Source organism: Saimiri boliviensis, chromosome 6, assembly GCF_048565385.1.
Source record: "Saimiri boliviensis isolate mSaiBol1 chromosome 6, mSaiBol1.pri, whole genome shotgun sequence".
Taxonomy (NCBI): domain Eukaryota; kingdom Metazoa; phylum Chordata; class Mammalia; order Primates; family Cebidae; genus Saimiri; species Saimiri boliviensis.
The window spans coordinates 24,991,150-25,017,011 of record NC_133454.1 but is presented as its reverse complement, the minus strand read 5'-3'; the positions used below and the strand labels follow the sequence as shown (position 1 = coordinate 25,017,011).

General features: G+C 45.5%; 1 protein-coding gene across 2 annotated transcripts; it reads left to right on the top strand.

The window, feature by feature from the left end:
- The first annotated feature begins 14,727 nt into the window (after positions 1 to 14,727).
- On the top strand, positions 14,728 to 20,627 carry SPATA19 (spermatogenesis associated 19). 2 transcript variants are annotated; one of them, XM_010330798.3, is made up of 7 exons: positions 14,728 to 14,872; positions 15,043 to 15,099; positions 15,611 to 15,742; positions 15,914 to 16,005; positions 18,717 to 18,794; positions 19,173 to 19,248; positions 20,448 to 20,627. In XM_010330798.3, the coding sequence occupies exons 1-6, from the start codon at positions 14,795 to 14,797 to the stop codon at positions 19,237 to 19,239; spliced, it is 504 nt and encodes a 167-aa protein (XP_010329100.1). In that variant the 5' UTR covers positions 14,728 to 14,794; the 3' UTR covers positions 19,240 to 19,248; positions 20,448 to 20,627. The 2 variants fall into 2 exon arrangements, with proteins under 2 accessions (XP_010329100.1, XP_003943005.1); XM_003942956.4 differs by having other exon boundaries at positions 20,334 to 20,627.
- Positions 20,628 to 25,862: the final 5,235 nt, after the last annotated feature.

Here is a 25,862-nt window from a genome sequence, read left to right as displayed (position 1 = left end):
AGAGGAGCAGGACTGGCCTGCAGGGGAAGGCACTGGGCAGCCAGGGGCCAGCAGGGAGCTCTCCTGCCATGGCCTGCATTTCCCGGTAAGTGAGAAGCAGGGGTCAGCAGGAAGACAGAGGGGCCATAGGAGTGTGGAAGAAACCTGCTGGGGAGGCGCTGAGGATTGCTGGCTGCGGGGTCAGTTTGGGGTTGGTGATTATGAATGTGCGGTGGTTTATCCAGAGTTGTGGATTTTCTAGGAAAGTGTGATGGAGGGAGTGGGGCAAGGCAGTGGAGGGAAAGGGTGAAATAATACTCATGAGAGAGATCCAAGATGGCTGATCACTAGCAGCTCGGGATTGTAGCTCCCACTGAAAGCACAAAGAAGGAGAGGACGCCACACCTTCACGTGAATTCTTGTTGCTCACGCACCAGGAGATTCCCAGCGGAGGAGCCCCACGGGTCGCCAGCGCGACTCTTGTGACCGGCGAGGCGGTTTTGCCGGCGCCTCGGAGCGTCGGTTCTCGGTGCAGAGTCGGAAAAGCACCCTCAATCTTAACGCCGCTGATTTAGTCGGTGCAGTGGGTTGCTCAGATTTCGGCGCTGAGAATCAGTAACTTGGACGTCCACTCAGAAACCCAATTACAAAGACGGTGATTATAAAGACTACAGATGGATGAATCTACAACGAAGGGAAGAAAACGGTCAAAAAAGGCTGAGAATACCCAAGATCAGAACGCCTCTTCCTCAGCAGGGGATCCCAGTTCCTCATCAGCAACGAAACAAGGCTTGATGGAGAACGAGTGGGTTCCAATTACAGAAGCAGGCTTCAAAACGTGGATAATAAGAAACTTCAGTGAATTAAAAGAACTTGTTATAACACAATCTAAAGAAACTAAGAACTTTGAAAAAAGGTTTGACGAAATGTCAACAAGAATACAAAATTTAGAGAGGAAAATAAGTGAATTGATGGAGCTGAAAAACACAATACGAGAACTACGTGAAGTATGCACAAGTTTTAACAGCCGAATTGATCAAGCAGAAGAAAGGATATCAGAGGTCGAAGATCAACTCAATGAAATAAAACAAGAAGACAAGACGAGAGAAAAAAGGATAAAAAGGAATGAGCAAAGTCTCCAAGAAATATGGGACTATGTGAAAAGACCTAATCTACACTTGATAGGTGTACCTGAATGTGACGAAGAGAATGAATCCAAGCTGGAAAATACGCTTCAGGACATTATTCAGGAAAATTTTCCCAGCCTAGTAAGGCAGGATAATATTCAACTCCAGGTAATACAGAGAACACCACAGAGATATTCCTTAAGAAGAGCAACTCCAAGGCACATAATCGTCAGATTCACCAGGGTTGAAATGAAGGAGAAAATACTAAGGGCAGCCAGAGAGAAAGGTCAGGTTACCCACAAAGGGAAGCCTATCAGACTTACAGCAGATCTCTCAGCAGAAACCCTACAAGCCAGAAGAGAGTGGGGGCCAATATTCAACATCCTTAAAGAAAAGAACTTTCAACCCAGAATTTCACATCCAGCCAAGCTAAGCTTCACATGCGAAGGAAAAATAAAGTTTTTTGTGAATAAGCAAGCACTCAGAGATTTCATCACCACCAGGCCTGCTTTGCAAGAGCTTCTGAAAGAACCACTACACATATGAAAGGAACAAACAGTATCAGCCTTTCTAAAAAAATTATCAAAAAGAGCATCAATATAATGAAGAATTTATATCAACTAATGGACAAAATAGCCAGCTAATGACAGTATTAAACTCACATATATTATTATTAATTCCAAATTTAAATTGACTAAATCCCCCAATCCAAAGACAGGCAATTTGAATGAAAAACTAAAACCCATCAGTATGCTGCATCCAGATCCATCTCACATTCAAGGATACACAAAGACTCTAAACAAGGGATGGAGAAAGATTTACCAACCAAACAGAGAGCTAAAATAAATAAATAAAAAACAGAAGTTACAATTAAGCAACAAAGATCAAAAGAAGCAAAGAAGGACATTACATAATGATAAAAGGATCAATGCAACAACAAGAAGAGCTAAAGATCCTAAATATATACGCACCCAATACAGGAATACCTAGACATACAGGACTTATAAAGAGACTTAGACTCCCACATAATAATAGTGGGAGACTTCAACATTAATATTAGACAGATCAATGAGACAGAAAATTAACAACGATATTCAGGTCTTGAACTCAGATCTGGAACAAGTAAATGTAATTAACATTTATAGAACTCTCCACTTTAAATATACAAAATATACACTCTCATCAGTACCACATCATATCAATTTAGAGGTTTAAATGAAATCTTGGGTGGCTCCTTGTTTGTTATTCTCTTCCCTCATTTTCTTTCATGTCTCCATTATTGAGGACAATTGTAGGCATACCCATATTTAGACTGCATTCTAGCCTGGGCAATAAAGCAATACCCCCATCCTCTCTCCCTCTTCCTCTTTCTCTTTCTTCCTCTTCTTTATAAAAAAAAAAAAAAAAAAAAAAAAAAAAAAAAAACTCATGAGAAACCATGGAGTCCAAGGTTGGTGAGTACATGAGACAGGACGAGAGGCATAGGTGCAAATACAGTGATGGGGCCAGTGGATCCGAGACGTGATGACTAGCTACTGTGTTGTGGGCAGTGTGGGGTCTCTGTGCTTGAAGAATGGGGGTTTGCAGGCGAATCCTGGTGCTCATCATTTAAAGGAAGAGCATCTGGTAATGAGCGGGCCCGTGTGTGACTGGGAGTGGTTGGCTCAGGTAGGGTAGAGTTCACTGAAGACGTGCTCAGAGGGAAGAGGCCAGGGTAGAGTGCAGATTTCCTGCAGGGAGGGTCCATCCTGGGAAAAATGACTGGCCTTGGAAGGGGGAAGACCGGGGCAGGGGCTAACATTTTCAGCAAATGAGAGCCTCTTGAGGATCGGGGATGTCAGCAATGAGAGGGGAGGCGGCAAACCCCAAAGGTACACGTCTCAAAGGAGCAGTGTGAGGAGGGAGAAATGACCTGAACCAGCAGAGGCCCGGCGTTCCCACAGACCACGTTCTGCTGTGGGGGTCCAGCCAGTCACCCAATCAACAACTGTGAAAGTGTCACGGGCATTATAAAGGGAACCGAGTTGGATGGTGTGGAGAGATGGGCGGGAGGCTTTTAGGTTGGGTAGCTAGGGAAGACAGCCTCAAAGTCACATTTCAGCCTGGTCACACTGCTGAGAAGGGGCCAGTCAGGTACAGCTCAGCAGAGGAAAGCCTTCCAGGCAGAGGCGCTGTTTCTTCAGATCTGAAGGTAGGACTTCATTCGTTCTGTTTGAGGAATAGAGTAAGTCGTGAGTGGGAAGGGGAGGGCGGCGGGAGAGCAGGATCAGTGATTGGATGGTATTCTTAGGGTGCTGGGAAGTCACCAGAGAGTTTTAAGCTGGGCAAAGGCTTGATCTGCTTTATGTATTGGAAAGACCTCCCTGACTGCTGCTGGAGAGCGGACTGTAGGCGGGTGAGTGCAGAGGGAGCAGAGAGATGCCAATGCCATCTACAGTCCCAGCCGAGGGGCGTTTAGACCAGGACAGCCACAGCAGAGGTGGAGAGAAGGAGGCTAGTTTGGATCTGTGTGGGAGGAAGAGGTGACAACCTTGCCGAAAGGCTTGCCACGAGAATAAGGAAAAGGGGAGGAATCAAGGATGAGTCCAGCTTTTGACCTGAGCAACCGAGAAAGAGGGCTGAGAGAGGAGGGGGTGTGAAAGGGGACAGACATCAAGAGCCGTAAGGTCTGAAAGTGTCATTAAACTTCCCTTTGGAGGTGTCGAGTCAGATGCCACTAGATGTGTGGGCCTGGGGTTCCAGAGGGAGCCTGGCAGTGGAGATACAAGTTAGGGAACTGTCCTCGGAGAGACGGTATTTAAATCCTAGGAGGAGAGGGGGAGACAGAGAAGAGAAGGCAGGCATACAAGCCGCTGAGTGTAGCATAGAGGCAGGTAATTAACGATGTTGACGAGGGTGGCGTCAGTGGCATGGTGGGGACAGATGCCCCATGGGAGTGGGTTGAGGAGAAAGTGGAGACAGTGACTGTTGACAAATCTTGAGCTGGGAGGCAGAGGGGATGTTCTGACAGCACAGGGACATTTGCTGATTGCTGGATGCAAGTTTCCCAGGACATCATAGCTCTCGGGCTCAGGAGCACCGTGGGTGCTAAAGTGTCCCATTCAGTTTCCCTCTACTGATGGGTGTGCCCATACCCTGGCTTCTTTGCACGTTGGTGGCCCATAGCTCACAGGTGCTCCCCACCCTGCCCATCACTGGGGAGTGCCCTTGGCTGATAGGAGCTCCCTTGCCCAAGAAATGACAAGCTCCTCTCCCGGGAGTGATCCTCAGCCAATGGCTCGCACAGGGATACAAAAGGCCACCTGCTTGACTTAAAGAGGAGGCATCTCTATGGTGCTTTCCAGGATCAGGCCATGGTTAGAATTCACCTGAGATGACATCCTTTATGTCTTCTTTCCCCAGGCCTGTCTAGCTTTCTTTACTTCTTTATGTTTTTCTTGGGTGTTTCCACAATGAAACACCCCCATCCCATTGCCTGGCTTAGGCTTTGCACCTGGAAAACCCCTTCTAAGACTGGGTGCCAGGGGACTCTGAGGTTGGAACTCAGGAGTTAGGTCACTCACTACTGGCAGGCAAAAGGACTCCATCAGAGTGGTCGGTACGGTATTAGCAGTCGCTGGTGTGTGCTAACAGAGCAATTGCTAAGATTGTCACCTATGTGGAACCGAGGCAAGGTACGGGGAAAAGGGATATACTGGTTCATAGAACATCTTACATTTGAGAGGTTCTGAAGAAAGAGTACTGATGGGAACTGTGGGATGCAGCGGCTGGATGCCCTTGAGGCTTTGAAGAGAGAAGAGGCTGCATCAGGGCAGCCAATCTCCAATTTAAAGCAAAGGAGAGTCAGCATGCCTCCTTGGTGGCCTTAAGGAGACTCCCATATGCAGCAGAAGGGCAGACCAAGCTGAAGACCGGACCCGGGACTTAATTGTTAGAGAAGCAGAATTCTGGAGCAGGCTGAATCTTTGAGCCTCATACACCAAAGTCAGGATCTAATAGGAAAGAACTGAGGCCCACGACCTGGGATGGAAACAGAGAGAGAAATGTGTTGGACGAATTTGAGCCTCCAGACCCCCAAAACCTCTGGTCCTATGGAAGTGGTCTTTCTCCCTTTCTGGAAGACAGAAACCCCTCCTTGCTTGAAGAACAGGCAGATGCTTCGAATGAGGCAGGTATCGTACAAGAAGTTTGTGACTTCCTCAGCAGCTTTCCCATCCATAGCTGTCCCATTTGTCCCTTCTTATCACTTAGACCTTGAAAAAAGTCAAGGCCCAGCATATCCCCCTAGGCAAGCATTGGGTCTGCTAAGAGAGGAGAGGGATTTCTTCACGGAACGGAAGGGTCTGGCTAGTATGTGCTGGGCAGAGACCAGGCAGTGTACTTGAGGTGAATCCTGAGGGTGCTGGGCCAAGGGAGCCACACTGGAGAGATCTTCAAGGGAGAGTTTGTTAATATCGGGGCACCCACCCGTGAAATGAGATTTAATAATCTTGCCAGGGCCCCAGAAGGCAATTCTTATGGCTGCTGAGTGGTTTCTTGAGGCTTGCCAAGAGGGATGGCCCACATGAGATGAAATAGATGTGTCAGAACTCTCTTGCAGATCTCAGCTGAAGGGATTGAAGGCGTAAGAAAGTAGGAACGCTAGAAAGGACCTACTCTAGAAAACTAGAAGACCCACCAGCTGCCTGTGCTTTTTGATTGGGCTTCAGGAGTCTCCATTCACCAGGGAGATAAAGGATGGGTTGGTGAGAGGGTCCCAGCACGGATGAGTGGCTCAGCACAGCTGTCCTCGGGAGGCTGCGGCTCATGCTCCATTTGCTGATACAGAACTGGGTGTGTACTGACAGCCTACAGAAGCTGTCATGATTCGTGGGGAATCGTGAGCAGCAGTCCCTCTGAAGCCCAGAATAAGAAAAGAAATGGCATCAATGGCATCATGAAATATTGTGCTGAAAATCCAACTGATGTGGTTAAAAAGTAAATTAATAAAAGGATAAAAGAAAGTAAAACAAAACATTGATTATCTTCAAGTGAGATGAATATATATACGGAAAATCTGTGAGAATCTATGGAAAAACCATTGTAAATACTAAGAGAACCAAGCAAGGCTGCTGAAACCAAGGTGGATGGAGTTCTTTATACCAGCAACCAAAAGAGGTGTGTTAAAAGGCACCTTTGTAACAGCGACGACAACAGCAACACAAGAGAAAACAATGGGCAAGACCTTTATGAGCGAAATGCTAAGATTTCACTGAGAGACAAGAGAAGCCCTAAAATAACATGGACCTCGATTAAGACAGATGAGTATCCCTTTCTCCCTGTGTGGGTCCTTTTTCTGAGGACGTGGTCCCCCGAAGGGCCTGGGTTTCTGTTAGGACTGATAGTTTGCCTTACACAGGCTTCCTCTCTCCAGGAGCCAACTCCCTGTTCTTTTCTTAGAGATCGGACCCTTCCCCTCTTGCCTACCTCTCTCTGTGTCAGATCAACTGGAGCATCAGCCCATGCTTAGGGCTTTGGTTTCTAATTCTCTCTTCACTTTTGGGTAAAGAAGTTATCAACTCAGCTATACATTCAGAGGCATTCTTGCTACATCCTATCCAGGATTCCAGATTTTGGTGGGGATGCTTTTTTTTTTTTTCTTGAGACGGAGTTTCGCTGTTGTTACCCAGGCTGGAGTGCAATGGCGCGATCTCAGCTCACCGCAACCTCCACCTCCCGGACTCAAGCAATTCTCCTGCCTCAGCCTCCTAAGTAGCTGGGATTACAGGCACACGCCACCATGCCCAGCTAATTTTTTGTATTTTTAGTAGAGACGGGGTTTCACTATGTTGACCAGGATGGTCTCGATCTCTTGACTTCGTGATCCACCTGCCTCGGCCTCCCAAAGTGCTGGGATTACAGACTGGAACCTCCGCGCCCGTCCAAGGGGTGGAGGCTTTTTAAGCTATCTGGTTAGCCTTGTTACCAACAATGAAAACCTCCATCTTTTCTTTGTCTGTTCAAAGTACACTGTTTTTACTTTTCTAGATTGCGTATTGGTAAAAATATTTCTTAATCAGATGGTGCCTGTTTTTCAGAGGATCATTCAGTTCATTCACATTGAGTAATGACTGTTATACTTTATATAGCATTCTACCTTATTTTGTATTTTAAAATTCATTTTACTTTCTGGTTTCCCAATCATCTTTTTCCTTGTGTTTGCTGGTTGCTATTTATTTTTCAGGTGTTATTTACTGCTTTTTAACTCCCTTATTAAATTTGGGAGTTCAACTATCATTTTCCATTCCATTAATGATAATGTTCCATTTCTAAGTACTCACATTCATATTTTCATCACTATTAAATGGTAGCAAATGTCAACCTTTTTCTCCATGAAGACACTCAGTTATCTGGCTGTTCTCTCCACCTTGCGTCAGGTGAAACTTTAGGACATTTTTACTTCTCGACTTTTCTCTTCCTCAACCTGAATGATACCTTTGAACATTTTTATTGATGTCTCACTATCTTAATACCCAGGCTTTGCTGAGTTTGGTCCATTTATTCTTTTTTTTTTTTTTTTGAGACAGAGTTTCGCTCTTGTTACCCAGGCTGGAGTGCAATGGCGCGATCTCGGCTCACCGCAACCTCCGCCTTCTGGGTTCAAGCAATTCTCCTGCCTCAGCCTCCTGAGTAGCTGGGATTACAGGCACGAGCCACCATGCCCAGCTAATGTTTTGTATTTTTAGTAGAGACGGGGTTTCACCATGTTGACCAGGATGGTCTCGATCTCTCGACCTCGTGATCCACCCGCCTCGGCCTCCCAAAGTGCTGGGATTACAAGCTTGAGCCACCGCGCCCGGCCTTGGTACATTTATTCTAAGCTATTATTATAATTTGTCTTTCAGTAAGTAGGTCTCTTTTATTTAAGATCTTTATTTTTGGATTACTTATTTTTAGATGCTAATTTTCAATATATATGTACTTACATGCATATATAAAATTTCTCTGAGTGCATATAGGTACATATATATGGATTTGTGTATATTTATTACTCACCGCTTCCTTTTCTCCATCATCTTTTGTTTGTGTTTGGATTTCTTTTGAGAGTAAAGTCTTTGTTAGGTAGGTTCATAGGTGCTATAATCTCTGGACCATGCATTTCTACAAATATCATTTTTGGCTTCTGGTGTCAGCAGTATGGCAGCAGCAGCAGCAGCAGCAGGCGGTTTTCAACCCTCTTTCAAGGCATTAAAAGCATAGGAGTCTCTTGCTCAGCTCTTTCTCAGCTCCGTGGAGGTCAGAGAGAACCGGCACAGTCCCGTGGGCTATTATTGTCTTTCCCTGAGGTTTACCTATCTCTGCACACTAAACTTTTTCCTGGAGCCACCAAGTTCCTCATCTGGCCCTGGGATTTTTTCACATATGTCCCTAAGCCAATGTGTTGCAGAGGAAAAAAAAATGGAGCCTCAGGCTAAATCATGAAAGTAGTTGAAGTTACTTACGGGGGCACAGAGCAGGTGGAATGGGCAGTGGCCGAAAAGAGCATCATGGGCTCACCAATGTTTAAGGAACGAGCAGAGAAATGGGGACCCAAGAAGGAGGAAGTGGTCACTAGGGTCAAGTATAAGAGAAAGGTCATGTAAATATCACCTAAATGTCTTCCAGGCTGGGATGAAAACTGAGTTAACTTTCCATTGGAACTATACTTTTCAATGACTCTGTCTCATTTGCCACATAAACAGGAAGGCCAATTTTCCCAGGGTCCCTTATTCTTACATTTCTCAGAATCTTTGGAGTGTTTGCATGAATTCCAGAATCAATCCAGGATATCTTCACTGCTTGCAGGTAGGAATAGAAACTCAAGAGTTTGTATTCAGCTCAAAGGAGTCTGGGATGGTGGACCTTGCGTCTTCGGATGTCTGCTGCTCTTGCTGCTGCTAGTGCCCGCGTGGGTAGAGACCATGTGTCCGGAGGTGGAAGGATTTAAATTCCAGTGCTGTGCTCCGAAGGCCAGGGAGAACCACACACTGCTTATGTAAAGTCTTAGCTCTGTCTGTGTGCTTGTTTTCGTTTCCTGTCAGGACACCCAGTTCCTAGAATCTCAAAGGGTAGAGATCACAGTCTCTCTCCATTTTCTTCCCATTTGCCTCCATAAATTTTTTTTTGGATTTGGTTAGATGAGTAGAAGGAATAACATCCAAGTCCTAAATGCAAGTGGATGTACCTGGGAGGGAGAGGGGAGCAATGAATGATGCCACACTGGATCAGCTGGGGTTTCATAATGGGAGGAAGATGTGTTTATAAAGGGATGTTTTCATAGGTGTGGGAGGGTGTAGGAAGACCATGTGAGTGGTGCAGGAATCCAGACAGTTAGTGGCTGGCTGGTAAGGAGAGGCCATCATAATTGGGAACAAGAAGACGTCACATGGAGCAGGTGGCCTTGAGAATAGTAGTGACCAGGGCTATAGACAGCCCCATATAACCTCACAGGTGTGGAGCCAAGGGAGCAGATACCTGGGGCTTATTTTCCTTTTGCCCTCCAATCTCCTGCCAAGGGTTTCCACCGGCTAACCAGTATCCAGAAGGCACAGGACTGCACTGATGTGGTCCAGAACAGGGAGGGAGGACTAGAGAGTGGATATTGATGAACAGAGGCTACCCGGCACAAATATGACCTGCTTACAGAATGTTTGACAGGATGATGCTCAAATAACATGTTCTGTCACAAAAAATAAGAACCAAAAAATGCACATTAGATTGGCAGTTTAGAACCCACTGGCAACCTTGTTGAAAACGGGTGTAGTAGAATAATCAGGACAGAAAGCCAAATTGCAGTGGACTGACTTACAGGGAAGATAATGAATGACAAAGACTCTTAAGAAGCCTGAGATGATAAGGAGAAATCTCGGATGAGCTAGATCTAGGAGACTGCAGGATGTAGTATATTGCAAAGATGCCCTCATTCCTTTACCCCTTCCTGTATTCAAAGTCTTTGCTGTACAGCTTTCTGGTGTCTCCCCTCTCTACTCTGGGCTTGATCGGGCTCGATCAGTGGGGAGTCAGCAAGTGATATACAAGCAAAGGCTTGAAATAGGGCCATGCTTTGGAGCTTGCTCTGTTGTGCTTGTGCCACTGCCACGAGAATGTGCCTATGGCAGCTTGCTGGGAGAGCACAGCCACATTGCCGTAATTGCTCCAATTTGAACCAGCCTATGTGAGAAGCCAGTGTTGATCAGCTGATCCTCAGTTATGTAGGTGAGCCCAGTCAAGATCGGGAGAGATACCTAGCTGACACCCAGCTGATGCCTGAGGTGGAATCCCATATTTCCAAGTGTTTATGATTTCAAGCATTTATGAGTAATAAACACTTATTGTTATATGCCACTGGCATTTTATAGTTTTCTAATACAGCATTATTGAGGCAATCAATCACTGATGCACAGGGTAAACTGATATTTTTATTAAATTCCCAAAGAAGTGAAGACCTAAGTGTAAAAATCTGTACCCATGTAAGCACTATAGGAAAGTATGGGTAAATTCCTATATAATTTGGGGTGTGGGAAAAAAATCTTTTGACTATGACTAAAAATCCAGATGCAATGTAGAAAGATTAATAAATTTGACTTCATAAAATCAGGAAAATTTGAGAGGGGGCAAGATGGCTGAATAGAAACAGCTCCTGTCTGCAGTTCCCAGAGAGACCAACGCAGAAGGCAGGTGACTTCTGCATATCTGTGATACCTGGTTCATCTCACTGGGACTGATTAGACAGTGGGTGCAGCCCACGGAGGGCGAGCAGAAGCAGGGTAGGTCGTTGCCTCACCTGGGAAGTGCAAGGGTCAGAGGAACTCCCTCCTCTAGCCGAGGGAAGCCATGAGGGACTGTGCCGCTATCCGGCTTAGATACTATGCTTTCCCACTGTTTTTGCAACCTGCAGACCAGGAAATTCCTTTGGGTGCCTATACCACCAGGGCCCTGGGTTTCAAGCACAAAACTGGGTGGCCATTTGGGCAGACACCAACCTAGCTGCAGGTGTTTTTTTCATACCTCAGTGGCACTTGGAACTGTAGCATGACAGAACCATTCACTCCCCTGGAAAGGGGGCTGAAGCCAGGGAGCCAAATGGTCTTGCTCAGCAGGTCCCACCCCCATGGAGCCCAGCAAGTTAAGATCCGCTGGCTTGAAATTCTCACTGTCAGCACAGCAGTCTGAAGTTGACCTGGGACAATGGAGCTTGGTGTGGGGAGGGGCATCCACCATTACGAAGGCTCAAGTAGGCAGTTTAGCCCTCATGGTGTAAACAAAGCCACCAGAAAGTTTGGACTAGGTGTGACCCACCACAGTGTGGCAAAGCCACTGTAGCCAGACTGCCTCTCTAGATTCCTCCTCTCTGGACTGGATATCGCTGAAAGAAAGGCAGCAGCCCCAGTCAGGGGCTTATAGATAAAACTCCCATCTTCCTAAGACAGAGCACCTGGGGGAAGGGAGAGTTGTGGGTGCAGCTTCAACAGAAATATTTCTGCCTGCCAGCTCTGAAGAGAGCAGCACAACACTCGAGTTCTGCTAAGGGACAGACTGCCTCCTCAAGTGGGTCCCTGACCCCCTTGCCTCCTGACTGGGAGACACCTTCCAGCAGGGGTCCAGAGACAACTCATACAGAAGAGCTCTATCTGACATCTGGTGGGTGCTCCTCTGGGACAGAGCTTCCAGAGGAAGGAGCAGGCAGCAATCTTTGCTGTTCTGCAGCCTCCGCTGGTCATACCTAAGCAAACAGGGTCTGGAGCGGACCTACAGCAAACTCCAGCAGACCTGCAACAGCAGAGGGGCCTGACCATTAGAAGGAAAACTAACAAACAGAAAGCACCAACATCAACATCAACAGAAAGGACACCCATGCAAAAACCTCATCCAAAGGTCATTAGCATCAAAGATCAAAGGTAGATAAATCCACAAAGATGAGGAAAAAAGAGCCCAAAAATGCTGAAAATCCCAAAAACTAGAATGCCTCTTCTCCTCCAAAGGATCACAAGCCTATGACCTAGGAACAATCTTTGGTATATGCTCAGAAGATTTAGTGCTTATGGCAACCAAAAGATAAGCACAATATAAAAATTTCATAGCAGCATTATTTTATTATTTTATTTTATTTTATTTTATTTATTTTTTTATTTTTTTATTTTTTTGAGACAGAGTTTCACTCTTGTTACCCAGGCTGGAGTGCAATGGCGCGATCTCGGCTCACCGCAACCTCCGCCTCCTGGGTTCAGGCAATTCTCCTGCCTCAGCCTCCTGAGTAGCTGGGATTACAGGCACGCGCCACCATGCCCAGCTAATTTTTTGCATTTTTAGTAGAGACGGGGTTTCACCATGTTGACCAGGTTGGTCTCGATCTCTCGACCTTGTGATCCACCCGCCTCGGCCTCCCAAAGTGCTGGGATTACAGGCTTGAGCCACCGCGCCCGCCTTATTTTATTTTATTTTTTGAGATAGAGTTTCGCTCTTGTTACCCAGGTTGGAGTGCAATGGCGCAATCTCGGCTCACCGCAACCTCCGCCTCCTGGGTTCAGGCAATTCTCCTGCCTCAGCCTCCTGAGTAGCTGGGATTACAGGTATGTGCCACCATGCCCAGCTAATGTTTTGTATTTTTAGTAGAGACGGGGTTTCACTGTGTTGACCGGGATGGTCTCGATCTCTTGACCTCGTGATCCACCCGCCTCGGCCTCCCAAAGTGCTGGGATTACAGGCTTGAGCCACCGCGCCTGGCCAGCAGCATTATTTTAAATAGTATCAAATAAAATGTAATACAAATGGCCTACTAAAAATGTTTTCTATCTTGATCTGGGCCGTGGTTAAACAGGTGAAAGAGAGACAGAGAGAGAGTGTGTGTGTAAAAATATTTCTCAGCTGTACATATATTTGTACATTTTACTGTATGCATTTTATCAAATAGTAATCAAAAAGCAAATAGATTTATGCATCAGCTTCATTTTGTCAACATAAACAGGATGCGTAGTTCAGAAACGAATGAAAATTTTACTCCTGAAGTGAGTTAGAACAAGTTTGAAGGTATGGGGAAGAGATGAAACTTCCTTAAATATATCTCTTCATGTAGTTTTGATTTCTAAATCACATTAATATTTTAAATATTCAAAAATAAAATTCCATCAGTAAGACTGAAAACATAAATTTTAGGGGATAGCAGCAGAAACAGAGATGTTGACAGGTAATTTCATCTGTTATTTTACAATTTCCAGTCTTTCTTGGAGATAGTTGAGGCCATAGGACTATTTCTAGCTCAAAGGCTCTAAGTAGGAGCCTCTGGGCTGAAACCTGGAACACTGACCTGATTCCTTCCCTGATTTAGCAGTCATGGGGGTCACAATCACAATTGCTCGGAAGTTTCCCAACTTGCACTAGAGTTTTGAAGTGAGAAATAAACATTTTTGATTGGGAGGTTGGTTTGTTGCCTTAGTCCTCAGCAGAGCCTAGTCTATTCTGACTATGTCAGGGATGACACAAAATTGAGGCAAATTGTTGAGAGGAAAGAGGTGTAGTGGTTGTATCAGGGGAAGCAGAGAACATGACAAACGGTTTTCTACAGTCCTGAGAAGAATAAACATGGGAAAATTGATGGAATGTTACAGTTAGAAGAAAACTAGAGACACAACGAGACACAACTTTATCCCTTTCAGTATAAGACAAAGAAACTCAGACCAGAAGGACTAATGATTAGGTCAAGAGCACATAACAAGTTGTTACCAAACAGGTTGTTATGGGTGGAGGGTGTCCAGATTCTTGGCGTCTTGAACAAAGAATTGGACAAAATGCACAAACCAAGCAAAGAAAGACTGAAGCAACAAAGACAGAGATTTAATGAAAATGAAAGTACACGCCACAGGGTAGGAGTAGTCTGGTTACAGAATTTTCTTGGGTTTAAATATCCTCTAGAGGTTTCCCATTGGTTACTTGGTATACACCCTATTAAATGAAGTAGTGGCTTGTGATCAGTCTGATTGGTTGCAGAAAGTGACCAATCAGAGGCTGAAGTGAAGTTACAACATTACACCCTATGCCAGCGTCTGATTTGTTGTGGAAAGTGACCAATCAGAGGTCGAAGTGAAGTTACAAAGTTATATACTTCTATGCAAATGAAGACCTGGCCCATGACCAGCCTGATTGGTTGTGGTAGGGGACCAATCAGAGGTGCTTTCGGCTTTTCATCTGCCATGCAGAAGAGGGGAGGGTTGCAAAGGGAGTAGCATCTGGTCCTTTTGTTACTTGGGCATGGAAAGTTGGGGTTTTCCTTTTGATTTAGTTCTAAGAAGTCAGAGTGAATCGGCTTTAAGTTTCCTGCCTCCAGACCCTATCCTCCTGCCTCAAGGTGAATTCTCAAATTAGAGCTTTCCCAAGAGAAGAATTCAAGGGCCAGCCAGTGGTGTTAGAAAGCCGTCTTTTATTGAATGGTTCTGCTCTTTGAAGGACGGTAACTCACAGGCATTGCACCCAGAGCCTAAAATGCAGGCAGGGTCTCCTGGCAACTGCATTTATACTCACATACACCACTTTCAAAGGGAGGCCATTGTCACATCATCACGGGTCAGCCAATCAGGGGGACACCTCCCTTCAATGACCTCCCTGTCCCATAGGAGTTCTCAGGCAGCTTCAATGGAAGGAGGGAGCCAAGAAGGGGGCCTGGTATAAATTCAGAGATGATAATTACAACCTGGATTGTGTATATTCTTGCTCGGAAAGGTGTAGGGCTTCCCTTCCTACCAGTAACCAGTTCGGTAAGCAGCTTGGTGGTAGTCACAATTTCTCATATATCATCTCCCCCTCTGGGGTCCTGCTGCACTTGAGAGAGATCTTACAAATAATTTTGAGTAACAGTGGTGGGGGTGGGTGGGTGGAGCTGGGTTTCTAGGTTTTCTGAGGTCACCAACTTGCCAATTTGTTCCAGGACATTGACGTTGTGGAAAGCGAGGCTGTATCTGTAGTACAGCACTGGTTGAAAAAAGTGAGTAAGATTCCTCTATGACTCAGGGTATCCAAAATCCTAAAGAGCTGGTCTCAGTGGGTGTGAGGATCTGGACTTCCTTCTTCATGGAACTGGAACTCAAGTTCATTGGCAGACGCCCTCCCTAGATTTGAGTCTAATTTCTTCACATGTCCTGGAGGACCCTGTGGCTTGTGTCCTGGTAGGAAATGTGTTAGCACTGCCACTAACGCCATCCTGCTTCTCAAGCATTCTGACTTGAGGGTTTCACCTGCGTCCTTTCCAGCTCAAGGGTATCTCAGGAACAGCTTGGGATAGGGCCGGGGACTTAGGGAGTTCCAAGGATGTCACAGGAAAGTAGCTTATTGCAGGAACAGTGAGGTAAGGAGTGTGTGTGTGTGTGTGTGTGTGTGTGTGTGAATATGTGGTGTGAGAGTTGTGATGGAGAAGGAATAAACAGGAAGGAAGAGGAGAAGAAGACTCAGGGTTGGATGCAGAGTGACATTTTCAGAGGGAATTGCTCACCTTGCAGACAGAAGAAGAGGCTTCTCAGGGCATAAAGGAAAAGCTGTCTGCCAACTACCCTTCCCAGGGCTTAAGGGAGAAGATGTCCATCGACTCCCCTCCCACCCATGGCCAGGACATCCATGTGACCAGAGATGTGGTAACTAAGAGTTTGAGATGTTGGCTGGGAGTGGGGGTGAGGGAGAAGGGAGAGGCAGGAGGTACACCATAGTGATTCTGGGCAAGAGTGAGGTGCTTGTCTGGGCTCTGTGCCAGCCAAGCTGGGGACCACACTGGGCAGGAATCACATGGACCCCTTTGGATTTCCCAGGTGAAGCACCACCTCTCTAAGTCTGATCTGTCGGCAAATCAGAGCCAGGAGGTCTTGGAGGAGAGAACACGAATCCAGTTCATAAGATGGAGGTAAAGCGTCCCATTTTCCTTGGGTGAAGCGGGGAGAGGGAGAAGGACGGGGAGACATGTGCGAGCCCCTGTCCTCACAAACCCACAGATGCTCTTCTCTGGAGATGTTGTCTTTGGCTGACAAATTTCTCAGCCTTGCTTTGGGGTCTTAAGGGAATATTCTTGCTGTCTTGAAAGCTCAACTCATTTCTACATTTTTAAATGACTTGAGGGGTTGGAAAACTGGGCTTGCACTCCGTTTCTTAAATGCTTCTGAATACATTTCAGACTTCTGTTCTTTTTGCACTTGAGCTGCTCAGAAGTGGCTGCACTTTAAAGAGCTAAACGAAAATAAGCTCTTAAAATGCAGAAGCCAAAGTTGTCATCTGCAACTGAGGTGTGTGGAGGCTTCCCAGCGCCCGGGGCTAGAATTCTGTGCTCGGTTATGGTGGCTTTACCAGCCTCTCGGGTGCCTGCCAGTGCGCAGCCGTCCCCACCGCCTCTGCTGGCTCTGCAGATGCTGAGTCACGAGGCCCAGGGAGCTGTCCTGAAGCCATCACTCTTCTGGGGGGAGGCTTTCCTATTTCCTTTCCTGCACCTGTATTTACCGGGGGTCTCTGGAGCACATCAGCCACCCTTCCCAGGAGAGGGACTAAGGGCTTAGACTGGTCCTCCAGGAAACTGAGGGATCCCTCTCCTCGCCTTATCATTGGCATTGATCTCTTGTATCAAGGAGGCTCCATTTCTCAAGAAAGGGTTTTCATGTGCTTACCCTTTTCAGTGGCATCTGCCTTTTAAGAAGATTCAAGGGGCCGGGCGCGGTGGCTCAAGCCTGTAATCTCAGCACTTTGGGAGGCCGAGGCGGGTGGATCACGAGGTCGAGAGATCGAGACCATCCTGGTCAACATGGTGAAACCCCGTCTCTACTAAAAATACAAAAAATTAGCTGGGCATGGTGGCACGTGCCTGTAATCCCAGCTACTCAGGAGGCTGAGGCAGGAGAATTGCCTGAACCCAGGAGGCGGAGGTTGCGGTGAGCCGAGATCGCGCCATTGCACTCCAGCCTGGGTAACAAGAGCGAAACTCCGTCTCAAAAAAAAAAAAAAAAAAAAAAGATTCAAATGCACCGTAATTACATAACCGAAAGGAATAACATGGCGGGATTTGAGACCTCCCTGGGAAACAGTTTTTTTTGGATGGGAAACCTTCTGAGGCCCCTAAAACCATAAATGTTGTTGGTTATAATCCAGGCTTTTCTGTGCCTGACGTGGGTGTGCTATGGAACTGCAGACATTGTGCTCTTGATTTGGATAACACACACATCATCTGCCAATATTTAACAAATCTTGGCTGTATAACAAGACTAGGTTTAAGCTTTTGAGACAGCCTGCAGGAATCAGTCAATTATCTACTTATAATTTTTCCACTCTGGATTTTCTACAAAGATTTTAAACCGAAAGCCTCTGCCTGCCTTCCTCCACAGCCCACTCGTGTTGGTGTCCCCCTCTTATTGAAATAAGTATGTAGTCAGGAAATATATCCCTTTATGAAGCATTGTTGAATATTCATTTGTTTGAAAGGCATGTACTGATCACCTGGTGTTTGCTAGACTTTTGGAAAAAGAGAGAAAAGAATAGTTTTCAAAGAGTTTCAAAGAGTTAGAAGTTAGCTGCGTGGATAAGGTGTGTGCTAGTTAGAGGGAAGCCCTGCGGAGTATCGTGGAGAGTGTAGTGTGGGCGACCCAGGTCAGAGAAGTGCTGGGTCCTACTGCCCGGGGCACTCAGGAAAGACTGCTAGTGGATTGTTTGCTGGAACTGTACCTGGAACTGGTGACCTGGGCAGGAACTGGAGAAACAGCAGCTGGAAGGGTGTCTGGAACTTTACAGCACAGGAGCCTGGGCAAGCTGGCCAATCCCACATGGCCTCCAGGCCCAGCGCTACTGCCCCTTCTTCTCTGACCCCTTCCCCTTTCCTCTTAGGATGGGGCTCCCTGCCTCCTCTGGGATCCCTGCATTCTTTATCTTCCTCTCAGGCCAAAGACCTGGCTCTGCCATGCAGGAGCAACATTCATGAGCCCACCTTACCTCCCCATTGGCTGTGGTCACTGCTGCAGCATTCATGCTGTCATCACTCTCAAAAGTCCCTAGCACTACCGCGAGAGCGCTGCCTACAGAGACAGAACTAGGGTGTTCGGTGGAAAGAGGGGGGGCCTCATGAGGGGAATGGCGGGAAGGGAGGTGAAGTGGGCCAGAGGCAGGAAGGTGGAGGCAGCACAGTGAAACAAAGCGAGGAGGCTCCCCGGGAGGCCCCGCAGCTTCCTTGCCATAGGGTTTTCTAGAATCATCTCTGAACCACAGTGGGTTTGGAGTGATGCAGGTCATCAAGAGCTGACGATAAATTGAAGAGGAATTCAGAAGGGTGAATTCAGAAGAGTGAATTCCATGGCTCACGAGACCACTGCCTACTGTTTTCAGTAAGGGCGCCCAACTGTGTTCCTGCCTCTCCCTGGGACGGTCTGCTACCTGTTCGGCATTGCTGGGGGCTCAAGGGTACCTGGTTAGTAAAAAAAAAGCTTTGTGCTCATGAGTCAAGAAGGGGAAGAGACCACCTCGAAAGTTCATGGTGTCAGGGCAAGAGCCATTGTTCTCAGGATCCCAACTCCAGCCGTTCTCTATGCCTGGTAAGCAAGAAACTCAGATCCCACATGCCAATGTATGAATGGCCTTTTGCAGCCACACTCGTATCTTCCAAGTGCCAAGTGAGATGACAGAGGACGTCATGCGAGATCGAATAGAGCAGGTGAGACGAAGGTAAGCTGTTTGGGACTGGTTGATCTGTGTTCCTGACTGGGGGCAGGTAGACGGGTGTGACTGCCGGGTTTCCTGCCCACACCCAGCAATGCTCTCTCTGGTTGGCCGACATCGAGAGCAGGGGCATGCAGTTCACAGGGCTGTGTCCTGTCTTCTGTGCTTCACATGACAGGGCTTTGCCAGCCTTTCATGCTGTCTGCCAGTGCACAGAAGGGCTCCAGGCTGAGGGCCTGTTCATATGACTCTTCTCCCAGGCCCACTGCAGCCACGGCCCAGGCGTGGCCTGCCCTCCCACCCCAGCCCCTGTGCCGTGGTCTGGGAAGGCTCTGCTATCAGGCAGCTTCCCTCCACCTGGCCCTTCTTCTCTATTCCTTGCAGCATATCACATCTTACAGATTGCTCAGCTCAGGACTCCAGTACGAGACCCTCCTACTGGGACTGCTAAGAGCAACAGGTGAGAGAGTTGACGGATGAGGGACTGGGCAGAGAAGATGGTTATCCTGGACAGTGGAAAGGGGCACTGCAGTGGGGCACTTGGGAAAGAGACTTAGCCTTTCCCTATTGGGGAAGGGCCGGTAGAGGCGGGTGGAGGGGGGCTGGCTGTCTTGGACTCCTGCAGGGCTTCTCTTAAGTTTGTGGAAGGACTTGAAGTCAGGTTTCATATTGGCTTCCCTGACTCTGTGGTGTCAGAGAGCACTGCCTCTCCGTCATGCATGGGCCTGGGCTCCTGTGTTTAGATTGTGGTGGAGCCTGCAATTTCGCATTTCTGACACTTTCTGGGCATTGTCACTGCTGGTCTGCTGACCTTACCTTCAGTCACAGATGGCAGTATAAGGAGTGATGCTGTGTAGGTTTTAGACCTGCCACCAACTTGGGATGTGACTTTGGGTCCCATGGTCTCTTTCCCTTGTGCTTGGCCCAGTGGTCACACAGGGGCTGTTTATGTGGCCGTGGCAGGTGGAGGGCTGATGGTAGGATGAAACCACCATGGGAGCTATCCAGGATGCAGCCCCTGAGCCTGTCTGTGGTGAACAGCTGTGCCGACCATCCTGGGGCTAAGGGAGAGATTCAGGCACAGCCACCTCAGCCTGCTTACAGGAAGACTGTTGGAGTGCAGTACGGGCATTTATTGAGCACTCACTGTATGCCAGTTTCTGCACAAGGTAGTTTGTCAGCGTTTTTCATTTGATCCAAAAACAACCTTAAGAAGAGGCACTGTTTGTGCCCGTGATACAGAAGGCAGAACTGAAGCCAAACTCAGGAGCAGAAGCTGGGTTCCAATTCGGCTCCACCATGGGCAAGTTACATAATGCCTCTGTGCCTCAATTTCCTATTGCAACGGAAGTGTCTACTTTGGAGGGTTGTCTTGGGGGTGATGGTGTCCAGCACATGATAAATGCCACATCAGTTGTTTGCCCATATGACTAGAGATGAAGAACTGTTAGCGGGGGCTTCTGAGTTGGGAGAAACAGACTCAGGCTTCAATCCCAGCTGCCCGAGGCACCACTGCCTGTTCTTCCATGGGTTTCTGCTCTCTAGATGGAGCTCTGGGAACATGGAGAGCAGTGGGGTTACAGGGAGTCATCTTCAGCCCTACCCCTTGGCCAGCCACATCTCCCTGTGGTGTCCCTTGGGCATTTCTCTACCTCCTAGATGGAAGTCCTTCAGGGTCCAGGAGCAACCTGTGTCAGAAGAACATCCATCTCCTGCTTGACCTGAAGAAGGGCCAGACCTGGGCAGAAAGAGTCCAGCAGGTGAGCTCTTCACGCAACAGTATCAGCACCGGAGTCTTCTTGCTGAACTGCAAATAAAGAGACATGCTATTTAATAACCCACCCAGTTGCTGGTTGGGGTGCTCTGTCATTCATTTATTCATTCATCAGACACTGAGCACCTCACAGACCTGGCTGTAGCCTTGAGGAAGACAGCAGCCATTCCGGCAATGTGACAATGGCGATGTGGGTGCTCCTGGAACATAAGAAGGAATGCTGTGTGGCTGAGGCATGGAGAACTTTTTGAGGGAAGTGTGCTGGTTCGTTTCAGACATTTATGTGACCTACTTATTCCTTCTCTAGCACTCTTCCTTTTTAATGTAGATTTGAGTTTCTGACCTATATCCTTTTCCTTCTCTTTGAAGAACTTCTTTTAACATTTCTTGCAAGGTAGGTATACTAGTGACAATTTCCCTCAATTTGTGATGGTTGGAGAAAGTCTTTATTTCTCCCTCTTTTGAAGGGTAATTTTGCAAGATACAGAATTCTAGTCTGGCAATCTTTTTTCTTTCAACACTTAAATATTTTACTTCACTTCCATTTTGTTTGTATGGTATCCGAGGAGAAGCTGGATATAATTTCTATCCTTGTTCCTCTATAGATAAGGTGTTTTTCCTTTCAAGAAATTTTGTCTTTGATTTTCTGCAGTTTGAAAATGATATGACTAGGTAAAGTCATTATTTATTTATTATTTATTTATTTATATTTATATTTATTTTATTTTTTTACACTTTGTTTTGTTGTGTGTTTTTTTTTTAATTGCACTTTAGGTTCTGGGGTACATGTGCAGATCTTGCAGGATTGTTGCATAGGTACACACATGGCCATGTGGTTTGCTGACTCCATTCCCCCGTCACCTACATCTGGCATTTCTCCCCATGTTATCCCTCCCTGACCGCCCTACCCCTCTGCTGTCCCTCCCTTGGCCCCCCAAAAACAGATCCCAATGTGTGATGCTCCCCTCCCTGTGTCGTTGTGTGCTCATTGTTCAACATTCGCCTAGGAGTGAGAACATGCAGTGTTTGATTTTCTATTCTTGTGTCAGTTTGCTGAGAATGATGGTTTCCAGATTCATCCATGTCCCTACAAAGGACATGAACTCATCATTTTTTATGGCTACATAGTATTCCGTGGTGTATATATGCCACATTTTCCTTGTCCAGTCTATCATTGATGGGCATTTGGGTTGGTTTCTGGTCTTTGCTATTGTAAACAGTGCCATGATGAACATACGTGTACATGTGTCTTTATGATAGAACTATTTATAATCCTTTGGGTATGTACCCAGTAATGGGATTGCTGGGTCAAATGGAATTTCTATTTCTAGGTCCCTGAGGAAGTGCCATACTGTCTTCCACAATGGTTGAACCAGTTTACATTCCCACCAACAGTGTAAAAGTGTTTCTATTTCTCCACATCCTCTCCAGAATCTGTTGTCTTCAGATTTTTTAATGATTGCTATTCTAACTGGCATGAGGTGGTATCTCAATGTAGTTTTGATTTGCATTTTTCTGATAATCAGTGATGATGAGCATTTTTTCATGTGTTTGTTGGCCTCATATATGTCTTCTTTAGAAAAGTGACTGTTCACATCCTTCACCCACTTTTGGATGGGTTTGTTTGTTTTTTTCTTGTAAATCTGTTTTAGTTCTTTGTAGATTCTGGATATTAGCCCTTTGTCAGATGGGTAGATTGCAAAAATTTTTTCCCATTCTGTTGGTTGCTGGTTCACTCTAAAGATTGTTTCTTTTGCTTTACAGAAGCTGTGGAGTTTAATTAGGTCCCATTAGTCTATTTTGGCTTTTGTTGCCAATGCTTTTGGTGTTTTAGTCATGAAGTCCTTGCCTACGCCTATGTCCTGAATGGTTTTGCCAGGTTTTCTTCTAGGGTTTTTATGGTGTTAGGTCTTATGTTTAAGTCTTTAATCCATCTGGAGTTAATTTTAGTGTAAGGTGTCAGGAAGGGGTCCAGTTTCTGCTTTCTGCACATGGCTAGCCAGTTTTCCCAACACCATTTATTGAACATGGAATCCTTTCCCCATTGCTTGTTTTTGTCAGGTTTGTCAAAGATCAGATGGTTGTAGATGCGTAGTGTTACTTCTGAGGCCTTTGTTCTGTTCCATTGGTCTATACCTCTATTTTGGTCTGAGTACCATGCTGTTTTGATTACTGTAGACTTTTAGTATAGTTTGAAATCAGGTAGTGTGATGCCCCGGCTTTGTTCTTTTTGCTTAGGATTGTCTTGGCTATGTGGGCTCTGTTTTGGTTCCATATGAAGTTTAAGGTGGTTTTTCCCAGTTCTGTGAAGAAGGTCATCGGTAGCTTGATGGGGATAGTGTTGAATCTATAAATTACTTTGGGCAGTATGGCCATTTTCACAATACTGATTCTTTCTAATCATGAGCATGGAATGTTTCTCCATTTGTTTGTATCTTCTCTTATTTCCCTGAGCAGTGGCTTGTAGTTCTCCTTGAAGAGGTCCTTTAGATCCTTTGTTAGTTGTATTCCCAGGTATTTTAGTCTCTTTGTAGCAGTTGTGAATGGCAGTTTACTCATGATTTGGCTCTCTGTTAGTCTGTTATTGGTGTATAGAAATGCTTGTGATTTCTGCACATCAATTTTGTATCCTGAGACTTTGCTGAAGTTGCTTATCAGTTTACGGAGATTTTGGGCTGAGATGATAGGATTATCTAAATATACAATCATGTCATCTGCAAATAGAGGCAATTTGACTTTCTCCTTTCCAAATTGAATATCCTTTATTTCTTTTTCTTGCCTGATTGCTCTGGCTAGAACTTCCAATACTATACTGAATAGGAGTGGTAAGAGAGGGCATCCTTGTCTAGTGCCAAATTTCAAAGGGAATATTTGCAGTTTTTGCCCATTCAGTATGATATTGGCTGTAGATTTGTGGTAAATAGCTTTCATTATTTTGAGATATGTTTCTTTGATATCTAGTTTATTGAGAGTTGTTAGCACAAAGGGCTATTGAATTTTGTCGAAGGCCTTCTCTGCATCTATTGAGATAATCATGTGGTTTTTGTCTTTGGTTCTGTTTATGTGGTGGATTACCTTTATAGACTGTGTATGTTGAACCAGCCTTGCATCCCCAGGATAAAGCCTACTTGATTGTGATGGATAAGCTTTTTGATGTGCTGTTGCAATAGGTTTGCCAGTATTTTATTGAAGATTTTTGCATCGATGTTCATCAGGGATGTGGGCCTGAAGTTTTCTTTTTTTGTTGAATCTCTGCTGGATTTTGGTATCAGTATTATGTTCATCTCATAAAATGTTTCGGGAAGGATTCCCTCTTTCTGTATTGTTTGGAATAGTTTCAGAAGGAATGGTACCAGCTCCTTTTTCTACTTCTGATAGAATTCAGCTGTGGACCCCTCCAGACCTGAACTTCTTTTGGTTTGTAGGCTATTAATTGCTGCCTCAACTTCAGCCCTTGTTGTTGGCCTGTTCAAGGTTTCAACTTCTTCCTGGTTTAGGCTTGGGAGGGTGCAAATGTCCAGGAATTTATCCATTTCTTCCAGGTTTACTGGTTTATGTGCATGGAGTTGCTCATAGTAATCTCTGATGGTAGTTTGTATTTCTGTGGAATTGGTGGTGATATCCCCTTTTTTTTGTTTTTTATTTCATCTATTTGATTCTTCTCCCTTTTCTTTTTGATTAGTCTGGCTAGTAGTGTATTTTGTTGATCTTTTCAAAAAGCCAGCTCCTGGATTTATTGATTTTTTGAAGGGTTTTATGTGTCTCTATCTCCTTCAGTTCTGCTCTGATCTTAGTTATTTCCTGTCTTCTGCTAGTTTTTGAATTTTTTTGATCTTGTTCCGTAGCTCTTTCAATTTTGATGATAGCGTGTCGATTTTAGATCTTTCCTTGCTTCTCATATGGGCATTTATTGCTGTAAATTTCCCTCTAGACACTGCTTTAAATGTGTCCCAGAGATTCTGGTACATTGTGTCTTTGTTCTCGTTGGTTTCAAAGAACATCTTTATTTCTGCCTTCATTTCATTGTTTATGCAGTTGACATTCAGGAGCAGGCTGTTCAGTTTTCATGAAGTTGTGCTGTTCTGAGTTAAGTTTCTTAATCCTGGGTTCTAATTTGATTGCCCTGTGGTCTGAGAGACTGTTTGTTATGATTTCCATTCTTTTGCTTCTGCTGAGGAGTGATTTACTTCCAATTATGTGGTCGATTTTAGAGTAGGTGCAATGTGGTGCTGAGAAGAAGGTATATTCTGTGGATTTGAGGTGGCAAGGTCTGTAGATGTCTACTAGGTCTGCTTGGTCCAGATCTGAGTTCCAGTCCTGTATATCCTTGTTAATTTTCTGTCTTGTTGATCCGTCTGATATTGACAGTGGAGTGTTAAAGTCTCCCACTATTATTGTGTGGGAGTCTAAGTCTCTTTGTAGGTCATTAAGAACTTGCTTTATGTACCTGGGTACTCCTGTGTTGGGAGTTTATATATTTAGGATTATTAGCTCTTTTTGATTCGTTGATCCTTTTACCATTATGTAGTGCCCTTCTTAGTCTCTTTTGATCTTTGTTGGTTTAAAGTCCATTTTATCAGAGACTAGGATTGCAACTCCTGCTTTGTTTTGCTCTCCATTTGCTTGATAAATCTTCTTCCATCCCTTTATTTTGAGCCTATGTGTGTCCTTGCATGTGAGATGGGTTTCCTGGATACAGCACACCAATGGGTCTTGACTTTTTATTCAATTTGCCAGTCTGTGTCTTTTGATTGAAGCATTTAGCCCATTTATATTTAAGGTTAATATTGTTATTTGTTAATTTGATCCTGCCATTTTGATGCTAGCTGGATGTTTTGCCTGTTAGTTGATGCATTTTCTTCATTGTGTCAGTGGTCTTTACCATTTGGTACTTTTTTTGAGTGGCTGGTAATTGTTCCTTTTTTTGTTTAGTGCTTCTTTCAGGAGCTCTTTTAAGGAAGGCCTGATGGTGATGAAATCTCTCAGCAATTGCTTGTCCATAAAGGATTTTATTTCTCCTTCACTTACGAAGCTTAGTTTGGCTTGATATGAAATTCTAGGTCGAAAGTTCTTTTCATTAAGGATGTTGAATATTGGCCCCCACTGTCTTCTGGCTTGTAGGGTTTCTGTGGAGAGATCTGCTGTGAGTCTGATGGGCTTCCCTTTGTGGGTAACCCGATCTTTCTCTCTGGCTGCCCTTAGCATTTTTTCCTTCATTTCAACCCTGATGAATCTGAAAATTATGTGTCTTGGGGTTGCTCTTCTTGAGAAATATCTTTGTTGTGTTCTCTTAATTTCCT

Excerpts from the sequence above, each read along its gene's own strand:
- SPATA19 (XM_010330798.3), top strand. The coding sequence starts at position 14,795 with ATGATAATTACAACCTGGATTGTGTATATTCTTGCTCGGAAAGGTGTA. Across the intron at positions 15,100-15,610 it reads TACAGCACTGGTTGAAAAAA|ACAGAAGAAGAGGCTTCTCA; the intron begins GTGAGTAAGATT and ends CTCACCTTGCAG. Across the intron at positions 16,006-18,716 it reads ATCCAGTTCATAAGATGGAG|CCACACTCGTATCTTCCAAG; the intron begins GTAAAGCGTCCC and ends GGCCTTTTGCAG.